This window comes from Anguilla anguilla, chromosome 3 (assembly GCF_013347855.1).
Source record: "Anguilla anguilla isolate fAngAng1 chromosome 3, fAngAng1.pri, whole genome shotgun sequence".
Lineage (NCBI taxonomy): Eukaryota > Metazoa > Chordata > Actinopteri > Anguilliformes > Anguillidae > Anguilla > Anguilla anguilla.
The window spans coordinates 55,843,726-55,864,116 of NC_049203.1; the positions used below are offsets into that span (position 1 = coordinate 55,843,726).

The 20,391-nt window shown below is 40.2% G+C and overlaps 1 protein-coding gene across 8 annotated transcripts in view; it reads right to left on the minus strand.

Annotated features, from left to right (window-relative positions):
- Positions 1 to 17,098, minus strand: part of LOC118222197 (rho guanine nucleotide exchange factor 9) — a 77,032-nt gene extending 59,934 nt beyond the window's left edge. For 7 of the 8 annotated variants that reach the window (XR_004764244.1, XM_035407583.1, XM_035407582.1 and 4 more), the window contains exon 1: positions 14,297 to 14,409. Coding sequence is in view for 1 of the 8 variants with exons in the window: in XM_035407581.1 (XP_035263472.1) it covers positions 14,297 to 14,406; positions 15,046 to 15,187; positions 16,970 to 16,999 (282 nt within the window). In the remaining 7 variants the exon portion in view is untranslated. Of the gene's footprint in view, positions 1 to 14,296; positions 14,410 to 15,045; positions 15,188 to 16,969 lie in introns of those variants that run through there. The other variant, XM_035407581.1, reaches the window with a different exon arrangement.
- Between the last annotated feature and the right edge of the window lie 3,293 nt (positions 17,099 to 20,391).

Below are 20,391 nucleotides of genomic sequence, written 5' to 3' on the forward strand. Positions count from 1 at the left end.
GAGGCCGTCTTAGCCTCTGCTTAAATGTCTCATCAAAATATCAGCAGTCATTAGTGACAATGAACTATTTGTATGCAATTAAATATTTCCATAATGAGATGACCCAAGAAATAATGTTTCCATTAAAAAAGCTGTTGAATCACTAATGCTGTTATCATCCTGGATACAAGCATCATCACCAATACCCAGAAACCAGGACTACACTATAAAAAAAACTATTTTTATAGGAAAATGTTCATTGAAAAAATTTATTTTTTATTTCAAAACACTTGCAGAGTCATATATAGTTATATAGTCATATAGAAAAAGGCAATAACTCTTATTTAACTGCCATCCCACAAAATTACAGGATATTGAGTTTTTCCCTTCATTAAAGGATTTTTCACTGGCAAACATTGCTGCCAGTCTTTTCACCCTTTTTACGGGATATTTTTTACAAAGTACAGTGTTTTGAAAACCGCATTTCTACGATGCTATTATTGTCTCATAAATCATTAAACAAATAAAATGAATCTTACAAAAATAAAATGAGATTCACAAATATTTTTCGTATCTTACAAAAATAATTTGTTCACAAATAAAAAATAACCAGTTTGCATATGTTGTTGCTCTCACAAACACCAAACAGAAAAATGTAACAATACATTCTAATTTCTTAACATGTTTTATTTTTTTGGATAATATTTACCAATGTGTGGACATTCATTTGACAATGACTCAATGTGCCTTTACATATCACCGGCACTCATTTGTGGATTTTTGAGACATTCCTCACAGCAAGACAAGACACAGCAAATTTATCCACACATATGGGGTCGCGGGGGATGCTGGAGTCTATCCCAGCATGCATTGGGTGAGAGGCAGGAATACACCTGGGACAGGCTGCCACACACACCATTCACTTACCATTCACTCACACACTGATACCTATACCTACCATATACAACCTATACTCATTCCTATACCTATCATATATATTTCACTGAGTCTACTCCAGCCAATCAGATTTTTTATTACAGCAATTTGTGTTATGGTTAACACTTAAACATTCATTACCACAGAGGGTGGTGTTTTACTAGTGTGAAGAGACAGAGAAGTTGGAACAGCAAGGTTATATTCTGTGACTGTAAAGCCAGATTTATTGCCATCAAATTTCTCCAACAAGGCACTTGGAGGAAATGCAGTCATAAAATGTCGTTTTTATGTGACAATATCGTGAGCACATGAATCAGAAAGTCATGCTGTCATGTGCCAGGTTGGTCTACTTTAAGTGAATTCTTTGCAACAAGTTTTTCAACCAGTGGCTGTCATCAAAGTAATACTTCGCCCCAAAATGAAACTCTCACATCCGCTTCAAGAGTCATTTGACTATGAAGAACTCAAATTTTGGTCAGAATCCAAAATTAATACAGGTTCACTGAAACTGGAGGAAGCCATCAAAACATTGAGGCCAATGGTCAGTATAAACCCTAATAAAAAGTTCACTTATTACCCAAAGGCTGTGTTTATGTGAGCAGGTCAGCTAAGCACTGCAGTTAATGGTAAACACTGTTAAACATGAGGTGATGGGAAAATGAGACCATAAAAATCACTGAGATATACATTGTTCAGACTCGTATCGTTTTATGATGATATTTAATGATGATTTATCTAATTAACTTACCTGCCTTGTTTTAACAACAGGGCAATTGTTCAAATGGCAATTATGAAAGGTGCCATGCCTACAATGAACAAGTGAATATTTTTTCAACATTTATATACCAAAGACATGATGTTCAGAAAGCCTTAGCTTTTCCAAACTGTTGCATCACAATGTTCCTCAGTCAGGGTAACAGATGAATCATTGATTTTTCCCAGACATTTGGCCTTCTAGGCTGATGACTACAATTCATAAGGTGGTCACACAAAAATGTAGTAAATATTTGGTCATGAAGACCGTCTTTTCTGATCAAAGGTGATAAAACACCAACTGATCGAGCACTCAAAATGCTCACCATGTAGCTCTGAAGACAGAACCAGAAGACAGGAAATGACAGGGGGGCTACTACCATACAGTATGGCTGCTGTTCAATTCAAGCTATTCAGAAGGTCAAAGACCAACAGCCAGTGGTTAACATCCCCTGTAGAAGGTTTGCCCAAATGGTCATCATGCTTGACCGGGTAATTCTGCTGGCAAGGCATTGTTTTATTTCATTATTTATGGGACAAGAAACAGTTATCTTATTAGAGCAGCTGGCGTAATATGAATCACTGTCCTTTTTTATTGAGCTTTATTGCTGTTGCTGAGAGGCTTGAAGGAGAGAGGCAGCGGGTCGCAGATTTATTGCTGTACTTGCGCCGCTGCCTGCGCTGTGAAGCAATCTTGGAAGTGAAAATTAAACACTCCCTTATAAGGGACAGAGGAATAACCTCAGGCGTACGTTCCTGACAAGTATTGGACCATCATTTTAAGCTGCCACCTCATTCTTCCACACACATACACACACACACACACACACACACACACACATACACAAATGCCTGTACAGGCACACACATGCGCACTGTTTCTGTCCTGTCTGGCATTTTTTAAAACCTTCTCATGCATGTAAGCTTTTTTAAATATATCTCTTGTATTTGGCCAATTCTATTTTTAAAATATATCACAGTGGACTTTGGTTTTATCCTGCGTGATCACTTCATATCTACTACCTACTCATTTTATGGGTATACAGCTAAGTAAAAGAATAAAAACCACAACAGCTAGGGCTCAATTCAAATATAAAATATAAACACATGAAAAAGTTGTTGGCATAACAGACCATGATATTTAGCTTCCAATCTGAAAGCTGGGCTCATATTACTATAAAACAATACCTACAGCTGTAATGACCACTGTTGCGATTAAAAAAATCTGTATGGAAGGTCACATGACCAACTGAATAAGTAAAACCGATTTGTAGGGGTCAAAAATTTTGATGGGAGATAAATATTCTGAAATGTAAATAATTGTACATTTGTATTTTACTATCAATACACAAATGCAAGATTGCTCTCAATTTCATATCACAACCATGCCTAACAATAAATTTACTCAAGATCTAATAATTCCTTACCATTCACAAAAAGGTATCATGTTTTTGCTGCATTCTTATTATACTTGCAACCAATATTTATTTTTAATTCTGTATATTATGGGACATTTTTGAAGCATATTATTACCACATCAGCATAATGTGTCATTATACATGCCAGTCTGCTTTAGTTACTCTCTTGAGTAAGAAAAGCAATATTCCAAAATCCTGTTTTTAAAATCACATCACTAATTAAAATGAGGGGACACTATTGGCAGAGTTGGAACTGAGTGAGGGTAATAATGGCGGAATGAAGATTTATTATCATTATTGATTATCAGAGATGCGTATTACATTTCCAAGGTGACCGTTAGGGATTTTTTATTTGCGCAAAATGTTTGCCCCAAAATACTATTGAAGTCAGATTCAATCACGGTAAAATTCCAGGGTTTTTTTTTTTTAGATTCATTAAGTTCGCATTAAAAGGCCCTCTCCATTTTGGCGTGCGGCTCGGTGTCTGAGAAGAGACCATACGGTGACCTTAGGCCAGCCACAATCTCACAGAGCCATTATAGACAGCCCTGCGACGTGATCAATAAGGGTGAAGTAAGCCTTTTGGAGCTTTATCTTCGGTGTCAGAAGGCTCTCTCCGTTTCTGTGACACGGCTCTCAGTCCAGAGCGAAACCTTGCTGTGACCCTCGGGTGAGCGATGATTTCACATCATTGTTGTGTACGCCAGTGATCGATACGAGGACAAAGGTATGGAAATGTATCTCTGCAGTATGTAAATCAGGCCAAACTACAGAGAAGGGGGAGAGAGAAAACATCGCTCCCTGTGCTCAGCTGCTGATCCCTCACTTCACAGAACAGAGAATCAGCACATTTTCACTCTCCCTGGAAGAGATGCTCCAACTGCTTATCTGCCCAGCAGTGAGCCGCTCCCCCTTAGTCTAAAATACAGGTGGCCATGGGAAATCTTGGAACGTGTATCGTCCTTGTAGCTGGTAGAAAATAGAACCCACTGAACGTGGTGCCATGCTTGCTGCTGTTCACTTTGGACAAGTGACCAACTGGGAGAGCTTTCAGCTACGAGTAGCTATGGCAATTCTCAACTGTGCAGTATTGGAGCCAACATGGCACCACTGCATTCTATTTCAGCAGCCTGTGTAGTTGCTTCTTAAATGTCACTAATGATTAAATGCAATTTACATGTAACGCTTGAACCCAGGACTTTAGTTTATAAATTTGTAAATGTATTGCTAATTTGTTCTGATTAGCAAATACCATGCTGTATATAATGAATATCACATTATGTATAAAATGGAGCCTTGTGAACCAATATAATGTCATATCTTATCCATATATTGCCATCATATAAAGGAGCTCTTCTCTCAACAATGTTGCCAACGCATACATGTGTGATGTGTACAATAATGTCTATTTATAGGAGGTGGCCTGCTGTGCCTTCTTGTTTCAACATTTTAAATATCCTTCTCGCAATCCTGGAAAAAGAGGTCCCTGGTGGAGAGCATCACACTGCACAGACACATGCAGGTTCTTTATACTGTGCCCATAAAAAATTACAATGACATAATGATACAAATAGGGCGATTATGTAATACCACAAGAGAGATGAGGCACTGGTGTCTGCTGAGGCAATGCAAGCAAATGAGAAGTACAGCTCACAGCCACCAAATCAAAAAGAACACTCTTTTTCTTGAATCTCTAAAGATAAGAGTGCTTCAAACAAACCCAGCAATGCACACAGGATGAGTTAACAAAAGATGAATAGCATAGGTCGAGTCAGTCTTCCTCACACATCTCGCTGTATGTATGATAATTTAGTGTCATGCCATAAACAGAGAGGCTGTGGTTGTGCCAAGACGTACAACACACCAGACCTACAGCTATACATCTTTTCCGCTGTAGAACTGGAACCATTATATCCCATTATAACCCACCTGGCTCATTATATCCCATTTCATTAGAGTTAAAACAGGCCAGTTTGTTATGTTGAAAAAGGATATAATGAGACAGCCTGGATCTAGCTCCACAGTAGAAAAGGGACATTGGAGTGTGTGGCCTAGTTAATGCCGCCACCCCACAGCCCGCAAGATTTATCTTTAAGCAGCTGATATCTGTGGTGCATCTACATGTTTGCCAGTGAGGAGATTCAGGGAGATTTAAATCAGCATAGGTACCACAGAACATCTGACTAGCTACAGAATAGCGCTAACACTAACCGACGGATATGAAACTGTCTAGCTAGCTAAACAGCTAATGTTCACTTCATGTAGGTAACATTAGTGATGACTAGTTATGCATGTAATCATTTCATCAATATTCCTTGCAAAGTTGCTATTTAATATGTTGATTTGCCACACAGCTTTCTAGCTAAATTTACCATTTTGTTTTGTTTAGTTTTGTTTACATTTTCTGTCGATTTTCTAATGACTGAGTATTCCCCAACATTTTGATTTGAGAAGGGCTGAATATCACAAAGCTCAGTAATTTGGCTCACAAAAGATGTGAGAAAATATTTTAGACAAAAGCATCAATACAAACAATGAAAAGTAAGCCAGTGACAGGGCTCCACTGAAGAACAATGGTTTTCAGTGCATGTAACATGGTATTCACATGATGCTTCATTCAAGCACTTTAAGTCTTGGATTTAGAGACAGAAGATTTGATCTAAAGACACAGGAACACAGGAACAGATTGCATTAAACAGCCAGCTGCCAGCACATGGGTTCTGCACCAGAAGTATGCTACAATGCCACAAGAGAGATGATTAATATAAATGAGGCTTGCAGCATTGTGCAGTGTTCAGTACCCAGGGCTGTGAAGCAGAGACCATGGGCACCACAGCAGAATGGGTAACCCTTCAGGTGTTAAAAAATCCAAATGTTCAAGACTGTTATTCACTCTCACTGCCGTAGGCCAACCTGTGACATATCTGGATTTTATTACTTTTTTATCTCTTTTGTAAACACTGTACCTTAGAATGCAAATGGCTAGCACGCTTAGTTCAAACATAATGTTAAGTGACATGAAATCAGTGGATAAGCCAGGTCACCCTGACGTAATAAAAGCAATGATTTCTATGCTTTTATGTTGAAGGGTGTATCCATCTGTCTATCCCTTCAGCAAAGACTGACTGGCTTTAACACTGAGGCAAGTGACCTCTGACTTCATGTTATTCTTCATAAGGACTTGCAGCAAGGGCAAGTGTAGTTTAAAATAAAAATAAAATACAAAATAAATGCATTAAGCATTGAGAGTAAGGGTAAACCATAGGGCCATGGACTAGTGAGGTTTTTCAGAATGTAACAGTTTTCATCAATATATTCAGAATATAAATAAATAATCAAAGATAAAAGGGTAGACACATAAGTTAAGCTCCTGTTCCAAGAATGAGATGGCTCAGCATAATAGGATAATATGCTAACAGAGCCTCTATCCATCCATAAGAGAATTTTCAAAACAAAGTGTGAGAAACTGTGCAAACCTTTTAGTACTGATCTAAGTGCCGTGTCGTAAATATGTGTCATATTACTGTGATGAAGACTTGGATTAGCTTTGCATTCCAGAAAATGTACGCAAAATCATCAACAAAGCTTTCTGAGATGTGGTAGTAGGCACTGACCACCACACATACAGCAAGGAGACTGTTAGTGATAGAAGTTCTCTTGAGTGATACAAAGAATGGCACATATCTAAGACAGGAGTGTGGCATGTCATGAAATAGGGGTTTGCAATTGCTCCATCCTTAAAAGTGCTCTATAACCTTTGTTCGGCGGGTGCTGTATTAACAGATGTGTTAGCTTTGGTTTAAAATTGCATCCCCTACAGTAGCACAATAATGAGTGTTCTGTCCATTCAAGTGGAACTTACATTAATACAAGAATTTAAGTGTGCTTCATGAGAGTTTTCATGTGCAAATCAGCTTTCTTTGATTTGTGCTTTAGTTACAAAATATTTCTTTCAAAGGAATATGGTTTATATTCTTGTCAACTTCTACCTAGAGTATTTTTTAATGTCTCAAAAGTTGAGTGAAAACTGCAAATCATAAGTACTGATAAACAGAGAATGTATTTTTAGAATATGTATACTTTAGGACTGTTCTAGAAGAACTCAGTTCTTTTGATATTTATATCAAGACTGAATATGTAAAGACAAAACCGCTCTCCATAAAATATTAGCATAACTTTTTTTCACTGGAGAAGGCACTTTGTACGGTTAGTTTGAGAAAGTTTGGCAGGGAGAGGCAACTGAAGACAACATATACACTGCAATAGGAATACTGTAAAATTTTTAGTAACTTGCTGGCAGCAATTAGCTTGCAAGGTGCAGTAATACATTTCACAATATACAGAACTTAGATGGGTACTGTAATTGTATTTACAGTAAGCATACTGTCACATGTATAAAAAACAACCAACAAGCTATTTGGTGAATTGACGATAACATACAAAATTATCTATGTGTGAGACACTATAATAAGGAGGTGGAGTCTCAGCCATGGTTACTGTGAGACTGTCTAAAAGCATCAAATGTTCTCACAGTAAACACCTAAACTGTTAAACCTTGAATAACACTTCAGCTATTCCAGTTGGCTATAAAGGAAAAACTGCTGGAATCACAAAATCGCATCTCTACAGACTGTGTAGAGATCCATTTGCTGACCACGAAGTCATAATACACAGTGATAAATGTAATGCAGGTGCATTCTGGATAACACCATAGATACACATATAAAAGGTTCCACAGTATAAGAGCAGAGAAGATACAGCTGATATGTCATCCCTGGTATTTTAAGGGCATCATTTATTAATCTGCTGCGTTCACCCAGCTAATCTCACCAAAATCTATTTACGTAAGTGTGAAAATAATGTGATAATAATCACGGCAAACACATCTCCAGCACCCTACAGCACTCATGGGCCATCATCAGCAAGAAAAAAGATGAGCCGGCATTGAGGGGAGAGGATTTTACAATGAAAAAACTCAAGTTCTGACAAATGTAATTTTAAAATAGGACATTCATGTCTCTGGGCCTATGAATATTTCTATTAGAGGAGCACTGGGTAAGCAAGTTCTGCCAGAGACCTGTCTATTGAACTCAGTTCCACTTTGGCTTTTATCTCTAATATGTCTTGACAGAGAAATCAATTTGTATCCTAAAATAATTCTGATTTTTTCTTTAAAAACAAAAAACTAAAACTTTATTTGACCATGTTATAGTGCATCAGTTATACTACAGGAAATAGGTACAGCTCACAAAAAAACAGAATGATATAACACAAACAGACAAACATATATAAAATTCATTACATGTGTAAATGAAACTGTCTATCCATAATTCAGAAGCACATAAAGTTGTGTAAATGTATTCCTGAATTAAAGATAATAGGTCTCCACTGTGGTTAATAAAAGAATAGATTAAGCCAGAAAAAGTATCTTTACGATATATATAGAAATATTATTTTACAAAATAATAATAATAATAAGTATTATTATTATTATTATTATTATTATTATTATTATTATTATTAAGAAACATCAGCAATTATTAAGAATCATCATAATCATAATCACCATCATCATAATCATATGTGGATATGACTTAGCACCTTTCATGGATCAAGCACTTTACAGAGAAGGTGAATAGTCACCCATTTGATCACTTATGTATTACTCCTTTGTGAAATGTTCCATGTAACCTAATCTATTTGCCACAATTCTGCGTATTATGTGTGATCTACAAAAAGTAAATACTATATTCTGCCTTCACTAATCTAACAAAAAGCATTGAGTCCATTATGCATTTCAGATATAAAAGAACAGCGCTCTGTTCTGGTACACATTTATACAGAAGGTGCATGATTCGTTTTGACAGCCAGTTTATTTAAAGCCACTGCACTGGTGTACATCTGTCATCAAAGCGTCTTTAGATCAGTATCCAGAGGAGGCTTAGCATTTCTATTTTTCCCTCTTCCATCATTAACTAATGAGCTTCCCAACCTGAAAGTTCAGAAAAGGTATGTAAATATTATTAGCAATGTAGCACAAGCAATTAGACTGCATCAATGTCTATGCTTGCTGCTTGGAAGATGGCAGACACCCAGTCAATGCACTCAGAATAAATGACTTTATCATCAATTTTCCACTAGCACTATTGTAAATCACCTTCAAAACACATTTTGTAATCCTACAATCATATGCAACTGCTTTTACAATACAGTTGCAAAAGCCAGTCATTTTAATAAAGTGTCTTGAGGTCCAACATGGCTCTAAATGAACAACTCACTTTACTTAAAAAAAGACAGCCTGGTTTATCTTAAATTGTGTTCATGTATAAGAAAGCATAGGTTTTAGCTGTGGGGATGAAAGAGGGGCAGTCACAATGAGGCAGAGTAGATTGAAGATTAATGTCTAATTAGATGCTTTGAGGGGCTTTGTAACGTGGACCAGCGGGGGCAAGACAGAAGTGTCACAGATCTACAGATCAAAGAACTCTGCATGGTAGAGCAGGCAAGGAAAGACCCTGGTTGAGCTTTCTGGGTAGGAATATTTTCAGAAATCTCAAATATACCACAGCTCACTGTCTTCTATGCACATCCCAGTGAAGGTCACATTTGCCAGTCTGTCAGAACCAGAGTGACACTTTTCAGGCTGGCTGAAAGGGGAACTCTGTAAGAAGCGATTGCCTTTATCTGCCTTTAAAAAGTACTCAGACCCTTGGACAGCTTGCATAAGGTGAATATGCAAAAATTATTTCATTCAACAAATCGTTTTGAAAAGGCTTATTTATGAAATATTATTTTTCAATGGGAAAATAGGTATAAAATGAACATTGTGAAACAATAAATCAAATAGTAAACATAAATAAATTCATTTAACTCATCAGCGGCAATATTTCAAAATTAGCCCACATGAAACGCAATGACAAGGAAACAGATTGCAGGCTGTCACAGAATAATTACAGTATATGAGGTGAATTTGTGCACTGTTCAGCATCAGCATTCTGGAATTAGAAAAATTCATTAATCCTTGTTTGACAGTATCTAAAAGTCAATGACATTCAACTATAGAGATCTATTAATCCGAGCTTGCACCACATACGCAAGTATGGACGTCCTGTGCTCACATAAAATTTGCCACTTCACCAGGCTGTCAGTCTTGAAAAGAAATTGACATTATCATTTTGTGTGTGTGTGCATGTGTGCGTGCGCGTGTGTGTGAGAGAAAGTGTATGTATGAGTACAATCTTCCTCGGCATGCTTGGAAAATGTACGTAGATTCTGCATCTTGAGCAATGGCTTGCAGACCAAATGATATCACTGGATCAATACTTCACCCTAGCGTTGCTGGGGGTCAGTTACTCATTTCAGTCTGATGGAAATATGATTACCAGAACAATACTTTCCTAATTAATATATGCCGAGGTCTCTAATCATTTAAACAGTCCGAGAATGTGGGAGGCATCAACACATTATTCATTTCTTGTAATGTTTAGGTAATATTGTGTCAACCAAGCAAGGAATAGTTTTCTACAGACACACACATTTAACTTTGTTGTTCACTTTGAAAAATCCCATAGTATATAAGTGCTAAAAAGTACCAAAAGAAAGTTTACAAAAATGGGGCTAAGTTTAGAGCAGTTATTCACACCATGGTCCAGAATCAGATGCAGATGATACCAATGAGGTCTATAATGAGAACTGGTGCGTACGTGTTTCTGTAGACCCAGGGGTGGAGGGTTTTAGTGAAAAAGATATTCTGTACTTTTGAGTGCACCTGACCTCTGAAGAATCCGTTTTTGTTTTTGCTTGTTTGTTTTTTTCCGACACAATCACTGTACAACTCACCTGGTGGATTTAAAACCGAAAAGACATGGCTGCTAACTATGCACTTATGAACAAATACATAAGTATATGAGTGCACATTCCTGAATTTACAGGAAAGGCTGAGGATTACAGATGTGCTTTTGGCTCAAATTTACACATAGCAGGGCCAATTTGCAATTTTGACATCAAACCCATGCCAACATTATTAAATGGATATGGGTCTAATGTTTTGCATTTTCTTAAATCAAACACAACAAAATATCCTACTATTGACCCAGAGTATAGGACCCAGAGACATGAAGATAGCTGCCGCAGCCATACAGCACCTCTTGCAAGCTAATGTGGATAGCTAGCTTTTTACTGAAAACAATGGTCCACTATTACACAACTACATAATATGTTCAAATATTCAGAATAGCCATTTTTAAGATGGAGGAGCAACATGAATAAGAGAAGCGGTGAACAGTCACTGGGGATGTTTCAGAGATTGCTGAATATATTATCAGTAGCTAGTTACAGACCTTAAATTAGCAGGTTATTATAGTAAACCCCTTTTTAAAAATAAAGAACTATAAATCACAGATGGCACAACTAGATAGTGAACCCGCTCTGTGCAAGCTGAATCTCAAATAAATGCAAGTTAAATTGTTTTATTAAATCAGTGTTTGACAGATTATTGGAGAATCACTCTTTAAATGAAAATATACAAATATAAGCATGTAAATGTTATATGTGGCAAGGAGGTTTAAATTTATGATTTTGCAGTTATAAATTATTCTTCAAAAGCAATAAAGCTATGCACACTTGCCTGAAACAAAGTAAACAGAAATGATGTGATAAACCGCATTTGTATTGTTTTAGATCCTACATATCCTGAAGAAAATATATATTACAGTAATATATTACTAAATCCTACATACTCATAGGCTGAATATTGTATTTCTCTAAACAATAAGCTAATAAAGAATTGTTTACACAGTGGTATAATTTAGCTTTGTCCCAGTGTTGGGTATTCACTTTGAACAATACACAATTAAAAATAGGATTCAGTCAACAGATGCAGTCAGGAAGTGGAACAGTGTGAGTGAAGGGAGCCAAAATCAATGCAGTGCACTGAGACAGGAATCAAATCAAGCTCGACAGCAAGCACGGCTCACATCATTATGCACAGGGAATATGTTCTTAGCACTTCAAATGAGGAACGGGAATCAGCAGGCTGTAAATACAAGGGAGCGCGCGAGACACGAAACGGCATGACGCTCACATGGTGAGAGAAACAAGTGGAAATAAAGAGCAGTGCCTTACCGACAGCCTCTTAGCCAAACAGTAAAGAAGCATCCCAAAACTGCGCGGAGTCGTCACAGGAATGTGCAGGTTGGGATATTTTGTCGCACGGTGATGCTTTCCCTCGGACAATAATCCTATTTTCAGAAGGGACACCGGAGTGCTTAGTGTTGGCACTTCAAAGGCATTTTGATGGCCTGGACCTCAGAAACATGACTGTTCCTGTTAGGAGGCAGGCATCACCTTAACATCTGGGCAGCGAGCTATTAAATTAATACGCATGAATAGAAGAGAAGGGTTTTTTCCATCCCTATGTTTTTTTTTTCTTCATTTTTTCCCCATCTTCTGTCATGTGTTTCTTTGTGCGATGCTGACTCATCTGTTAATAAGTACAGTTGCATAATACGATCACCACAGAATCGCGTTTAATTGTCCTTAAATAACTCACAAATTAAAATGAAGACATTTAATGCTAACAGGGTTACTTAATCTAAACACAAATAAACAAGCCCCCAAAAAGATGTTCTGGAGTAGACTGAATGTAAATATCTTGGCACACTGACTCTGACGCTGACAAACTCTACAAAAAAGAATTTGTCACACCTATTGCTGACAAACACTATAAAATAACTGGCTCTTTTTTCTTACAGCACCGCTGAGTGACCACAGAGGACAGATCAGAAAATGAGTGTCCCAGGTTTGTGGAGCAATCAAAAGGAATCGAGACGACAATGCTAGAAAAGGGTTGATCTGCAGCCTGCAGTCATAGCTGTTTAAAGTTCTGGCACTGCGCTGTACATACCAACCCTACATACTTCAGTACTTCAGGAGTTGCCATTTTCCCATTTGAAAATGAAAGACTGAGAGAAATTAAAATAAAAACAAATCTTTCTCCCTCTCAAACATTCACACAGGAATTCTAAAGAAAGAAGCAAGAAAAGAAAACAAGGCTGCTATGTCATGGCAACAGGGCCTTTTTGAGAAGCAGGTAATCAGGTGGTTCATAAGTGAGGCTCGTTTTTGAGTCAGGTGGCCAGGGTACACTGTGGGGAAGGGAGGAATTAAGTGTGAGTTCCTTTGAAGTGGCAGTTTAAAAGGCAGGAGATTAAAATGAATAAAACCACCGATGGTGGGCAAGACAGAAGTTACACATGACTAATGCTTTTGTAAAAAAAACCCAAGCACAATGGCAGCCACTTTACTAACGATAGATTGGCATAATGTTGTTTATTTCTGAGAGACCTTTGAGTTACGTTCAATCACTTCAAGATCAAATTCAAACAAGGTCTCCTTCATGAAAGACTATCAGTTTCTATTGCGCACACACATACGCACTTACACACACAATCACACACACATACACACTCGCAAATTGCAGATGTGCAAATCTGTTGTGCCACTATGAAAAAGAGCCCTCAAGGTATGTTTCGTTTGCAAATACTCCGCCTCATTTGCCAGAGCCTTTGTGAAGCATAATGAGTTGTTAGGAAGCCGTGCTCTATTCCAGTGAGACGGCAGTCCCGTCAGTTTAAAATCGCCCAGCCTGAGACGTCACAGTGGAAGAGAGAGACCGGGGGGTGGATGCTGCCTTTGGATATCATGTCATATGCAATTAGCCTCACTGAGTGAAGTACATCAACAGGGGGGCCCCCAGGCTCACCTTTATAACCCAAATTCCAAGGTCACCATGACCAAACCCAAAATGTAGGAGTATACTTTTTTAAAGAAGACAGCAACTTTGAGATAAATCTCACCCACATAATATCAAACCCTTAATAAATATTTCAAAAAGAGAGAAAAGTGTCTCCTCTCTACCTCGCAAACAACCTGCGTATATGTATTAAGTATTCACAAGGACCAGCCATCGCACTTGCTTGGTTTGAATCCACTCAGCGTGCTGTAAAAATAGGATCAATTAATAATGTTCCCCTGCATCCTAAGAACCATCTCCCCAGCTATTTTTGAACTGTTGCAGGCACGATGCTGGCCTGAAATGGGACGGGTGAGCTAGAGAGGGGGAGCAGTAATTTGGGGGCAGGACTGTGACTCGTGACGGTGATCTGGAGTTGGGCGGGGGGAGGGTGCAGTTAAGGTGGGGCAGGACTCACGATGTTCACATGCAGTTGTTCTGACCCAGGCCGGAGCAGCCTCCTCCTGGTGGTGCCCGTGTGTCCATCACGCAGCCAGGCAGCATCCGACTGAAGTTTCAGTGCAACGTCTACTGCAAGGGAAAGATACTGACATCACAATTCAGCCATCCCTAGTCAAGCAAAGGCCTCTGCTCTGTAATCCATGACCTCATTACCCAGACACCCATGCTTTTCACAAGTGTGTCCCACTGTGGCAAAATGAATGCTGCACTGAGATCAGCTCTGCTGCATCAAGTCAAACTCTAGAATCAAATTCAAAATGCTCAAAAATGAGATATTGGTAAAAATGCATAGTGTATTTTACAGATATTTGTTTGCACATGCTTTTTTTGGTTTATTACTAGAACTGTAGGATTAGGGAATCCCAACCAGTCACCCTTTGGGCTGCTGCAAGCAGAATGTGTTTGTGCAGCAGTTTTACAGTATGCTCATTAAGCCTGTAGGTTTCAACAAAAGTGGTACAGTTCAACCCTCCATTCCTCTCACATTACACCTCTTTGCATGTGCATGTACTTTAGATAATGCCTTATGTGCATACCAATGCAACTCTAATTATAACTATACTTCATGTGCATGTTTATTATCAGCATATAACTATCTGCATTCATTTATGTTTATTTTCTTAATATGGCAGAAATGTTATGGGAATGTCAGGATAATGTTATGTAAGGCACAGTGGTAGAGATACGTGCTACAGGAGCAGTGACCTGGCCGCGGTGAAGCAGGAGTCCAGCCGGTTCGCTCCAACCCGGTGGGTGTGCTCTGGGACAGGGGGAGGGACAGACACCTCTGCAGTGTAGCCCTCATTGGAGGATCCCGTGGAGACAGGCCAGGGGGGCGGGACATGGGCTGACAGTCACAGGACAAATTGAGGACATATTCATGGGAACAGGAGCAGCTTATGATAAAAATGTAATGATACATAAATAGTAGACTGGTTGACTGTTGTTTCACAAATGGACAGAAAGGCAGACATGGACAAATAGATTTGAATGTTCATATCCTCCCGCAATGTATCCTTTAAAATAACTGGTCAATATAGCCCTTAAATAATAATGAATTTGTACATAATATTCAAACGCATAAGTGCAATCAGTCCAAGAAAGCATAAAAATTGTCCATGTCGATCAGAATGCATGGCCTTTGCACAACACATGCCATGGCTACATCCTGACACACAAACTGTGAAATCATTCATCATTTCCAAGCAGATGATTTTCTGGCTCGATGCCCTGGGATATGGACAGATGAAAAGATGGAACGAAAGCACGAAAGTGATAAAAGCAGGAGCGTGACCAGGAGAGAGGGGGTGAAAAGATGACAGCTCAGAACTTGGTTCCTTTTGGTTAAGGTTTCCCACTGCATGCACTGTTACAGCGTGCAAGAGTCTGGTGTCTCCTCATTACTGCAGCTAAAGCCAATAGATGTGGATTCATCAGCAGGCGATGCTATATTTGTCAGTGAGTGGGCGACGGGTTGTGGGCAGACATCTCCATTCTACTGCTCTCAGTTTGAGGTTTCATATTTACTGTCAGATAGTCACCTCACATGGTTTACGGCAAACCAGCCAGGTTTTACAATAAAATCACAGCTTTGCATTGCAATGTGGATGCAGCTGGGACTGAGAAAATAGACTCCGAGTCTATGTTTAGAACACAAGCTTCACACGTCATAACTCATATGTTTATTACCAGAGAGATACTCATTTGTTGCAGTAAATGATTATATGTAGAGGAATATTCAAGTAATTAATTGCATGCTATTTTAGAGTCATTTTAAATTCACGTGGCTCACAATAACAAGGATAACATACATGCCGTTTCATATAAGATGTATATATTTATTATTTACGATTAATTCGTTTTTCTTTTCAACTGAATCTGTAAGAACTGTACTGAGAGTAAAAATAAAAATGGTCAAGCAGGGGTCACCGCTTGGCTATCTTTAATGCCCATTAGCGGCACTGCATAAATACAGAAGGACTGAATCACACAGAATGCACAATGTAAATGAAATGATGAACTCAGACGCGGGTCTCCGTTCTTATCTTACGGGGCCAGATGTTTCTTTGAATAGAATGTATCTGTTACGCAACTTTGCTCAAACCGAGCATCAAGATGGTCGCCGCTCTAGCCCTCTCATGCCGAGTGCATTCTGTGACAAGCACAGGATGGAGAAGTCTATCCGCAGGCTTAGAGCTCCTGGCTTGTCACATCCTCACTGGATTATACAAAGTGCTGAGCTGGGAGCCTTAGAATAAAAACCTGAACAAAAGAAGTGCTGCTTTAGCACAGAAATGACACCACTGGGAATGACTATGATGAGCTTTGTGCTGAGGGTTCAATATTATTCATGTTTTTGTTTGCTAAGTTAGAAATAAACGGGGGATATGGGGAGGTGGGGGTGACGTAGCCTCTTATTACCACATAATTGTGGATAGGTGGCATCTCCTCTTGAATGGTCAACAGTGAGGCATCTGTTTTACGGGTTAAAATAATTTTTGCCAATTGCTATGGAAACGCACATTGTCTGGTCCTGATGCGAGGAAAGAAGACAGATCATACAGCGGGGGAAAAGATTCTGCCACTGGCCACACACCAGGAAGAGAGCAGAGTGGGGGACATGTCTTACTGTGAGAGGGTGCATGGGTTCGGTCTCCATGGGGACACGTCCGTCTATCACAGAATGCGGTCTCCTGCGTGTCAGCGGTCGTCTTGTCACCGGCACGCCCGGCACGTCGGGGCCGGCCCGCCGCTTCCACAGCGGAGAGTGGTGCCCGTCTTGCCCCGAGAACACCACCCCTTCCTCCAGAACGGGACACTGCAAGCTCAACTGCGGCGCATACACGGAGACCGGCCGGCGCTTCCTCCTCGTCGGAGAGGTAGCCGCCTCTGGGACACTGCCAAGGTCGGCTGGACCGCCCCTGCCTAAACAAAGCCCAGCCGGTACGTCCTAGCGTACAGCCAATAGTTAAGGGGGAAAAATGATTATAACTATACAGGCTCAGAAATGAGACCGACTTACACTATGTCTATACTGGTGGCAGCCACCTGTCACACACGAGCAAAATACCCCAAAACGGCACAGAAACCTCACCATTTTATATTTGTGCTTAGCGTGACTTCACTATGTTGAGCGGTGGCCATTTCCTTGGAAAAGTCACATTCATGCGCAAAATGATGCACAGTGATACTGGAGGCAGCCAGCGCGTTCTGGAATGCGAGGCGACAGGGAACATTCTGCCGAGACCCAGGTGGCTGGGAAGTGTGAGCCATTCTGACAGAGCGTCTGGGCCCGTTTTCCACATCCATGAACAGCCACCCCATTTAATTACAGTGAGATGAGTCGCAGGGGCACCAAGGCGTGAGGACTGAGGGCAAACACCTGGAGAGCAGGACCCGGCTGTGAGATGGAGAGCCTGGTTATGCTGAGCAAAACCAGACTCGGCGTCCTCACTGGTCCTAAACAACTACAGGTTTGTCCATGGGTGAAACACTGGGGAGGGGGAGGGAGGGGGGATGTAGGTGTGCGTGGGCTATACGTTTCTTTGTTCTGATTTATATACCTGTACTATCCAGCAGATAGAGCAAAATGATTTCCGTAAGCATTTAGGATCTCCTCAAACCTGAAAATTTAACTCTAAACCTCCTTTTTGTCAGTGAATTTTCAATGAGTCATTGTCTGTGTGGTAATGGCATTACCCTGAATGGTTAATATTTGACGGGGCTGACAGGATGCAAACATGGTGGAAGAAAAGCAGTGATGAGACAGACCATCCCCAGGAATGAATGGCAGAATGTACGGCAGTAATGGGATGAAGAAGCGATTCCATTAAGAAATGTAATGATGCTGCTCATGTTCTGAAAATGAGGCGTCATAAAAAACAGCCGCACTGCCAAATAAAGACAAATTGGTCGTTAATTGAACAGCAGAATTATTAGATCGATCTGCTCAACATCTTTACGACGTTCCTCAGGCAAATTCCATTTTACTGTATTTCAGCTGTATAATTTATATTGTGCAGGAAACTAATATCAAAGGCAATATTAACACATAAGCTGTCTCTAGGGACTTATGAGGCAGTGTTTTTTTTCCCCACAGAAAACAGAAATTGCCTGACATTACCCAGTTCTTCATTGCAAAATCTTTATCTCAGGATTTGGCCATCAGGGTTATTCTACAGTGCAAATGAAGTCTAAAATGAATGGATTTAATATTAATGTAGCACATGTTTCTCCATTTAGTGATACCAGTAGCATAATAGCCCCTGTGGACATCTAGTTTCACACTGATATGAAAGATTTATTGTGAGATTGTTTTTTGTTTCACTGGTTTACTTTTTTACATCAGAAATGAAAACATTGATTATTATGTTCATTTACCATAGAATTACACGTTTTAAAACATATTCCTAATTACATTTAAATGATGGCCTATATATTGTACTAAACGTATGTTATAATGCAAATCACCACCCCACACTCTACCCTAGTGTGCATCCCTATAGTCCTAAACGTGTTCTAGATGTATCCTGTAATGTTAAATGTCATTTACCATATATGTTAATGGGTATCCCTATTTCACAAGGAAAAACAGAAATGAAATACTTTCATTAATTACATAATGATTTCTTGGAGGGGAACATTGGTTTTGGTGAACTGGGTTTTAATCGAATGAATAGACACAAATAAATATAACCCCTTACCTTTATCATGGTCATTAATCCCTCTGATGCAGAGTCTGTATCTGAGCAGTTTTCTGTGCCTTCTGCATTCCTCTGATTCCCCTGATCTTGTCTCGGACTGGCAGAGACCGAGACAGAGACATCCACAAAATTCCTATAATTTCCTGCATCTCCTGCGTGCTCAGTAGTGTTGCAATCTGACCCAGTTTCCATCTCCAAGAAAACCCTGCTTTCTGGAATCTCACACCTAGCACGGTGTTCCGCAGAGGCCTTGGACGAGCAGGGGGACCCATGTGGAGTTCCCGGTGGGTCCAAGAGGTGGCCGTTGGGACCTCGGGAGTCTGAGCAAGCCTTCCATGACCTCAAGACCACCCGTGGAGAACCTCCTTCAAGACTGGCAAGTGATATGGCCTTACATGAACCGGAGTCAGGAGACATAGCTGCAGCACCCATGTTCTCATTCCCTGGGTTTAGAGGCATGTCTCTGGTAAAAAGACCTGCCCTCTGAGAGCAGGGGGAACCCAAATGGGACCCCTCCCCCTCGGGAGGAGAGAAGGACCGGGCAGAGTTCCTCCACTTCCTGGCCGTCTCAGCCACACTGCTAAAGAACCTAAAGAGACCTCTGAAATGGCCACCTTTGCTGTCAGCACCAGGTGCCGTGGACGGAGCGTTGTGGTCCTGGATGCACTCAAAGTCTGCAGAGGCACAATCCGAATCGATCGTCTTGTCCAGGGAGTGAAGCTCAGAGTCAAAACTTTTCTCGGACATGCCAGAGGACCCTTTTCCCATGAGGGAGATTTTTCTTAGGTAGCTCCAGACATCAGCTCCATGTAACCTCTTCCCACCCTGTGGCGTCTTGGGGCAGTCCCTCCAAGGATGCTCTTCATGGGCAGATGAGCTGTTGATGTTTGAGACGTTGGGGTGTGCTTTCTCTTTTGCGTGGGTTGCCCCTTCGCACATTTTGCTACCATTCGGGCTGCTGGATAGGTCTTGAGGCAGCTGATGCTTGTTTTCTGAGGAGCTTGTGAGATCTATGTCCTCGATTGAGCAGTCAAATTCCTTTGTGTGACCAGCATAAGAGTGCCTTTTGCCTTTGCTCCTGAAGGGTCTTTTCTGAGAATCTGTATGGCCAAGGTAATCCTGGCTGGGAGATACCAAATTAGGGTCATCTTTGAGAGTCCTGCTGAATTTTGTCCCATATAGCTTGAAGGACTTCTCTTTGAAGACAGAGGGGGACTTCAGCTTCTTGAAGGACCTGACTTTGTCAACAAACGACAGTTGCGGGACGGAATTTTCCCCAGGGAGGATCATGGAGTGGGGTCGCCTCTCACACCCAATAGTGGTTTTCCTCCGTGTGAGAATCCTCCAG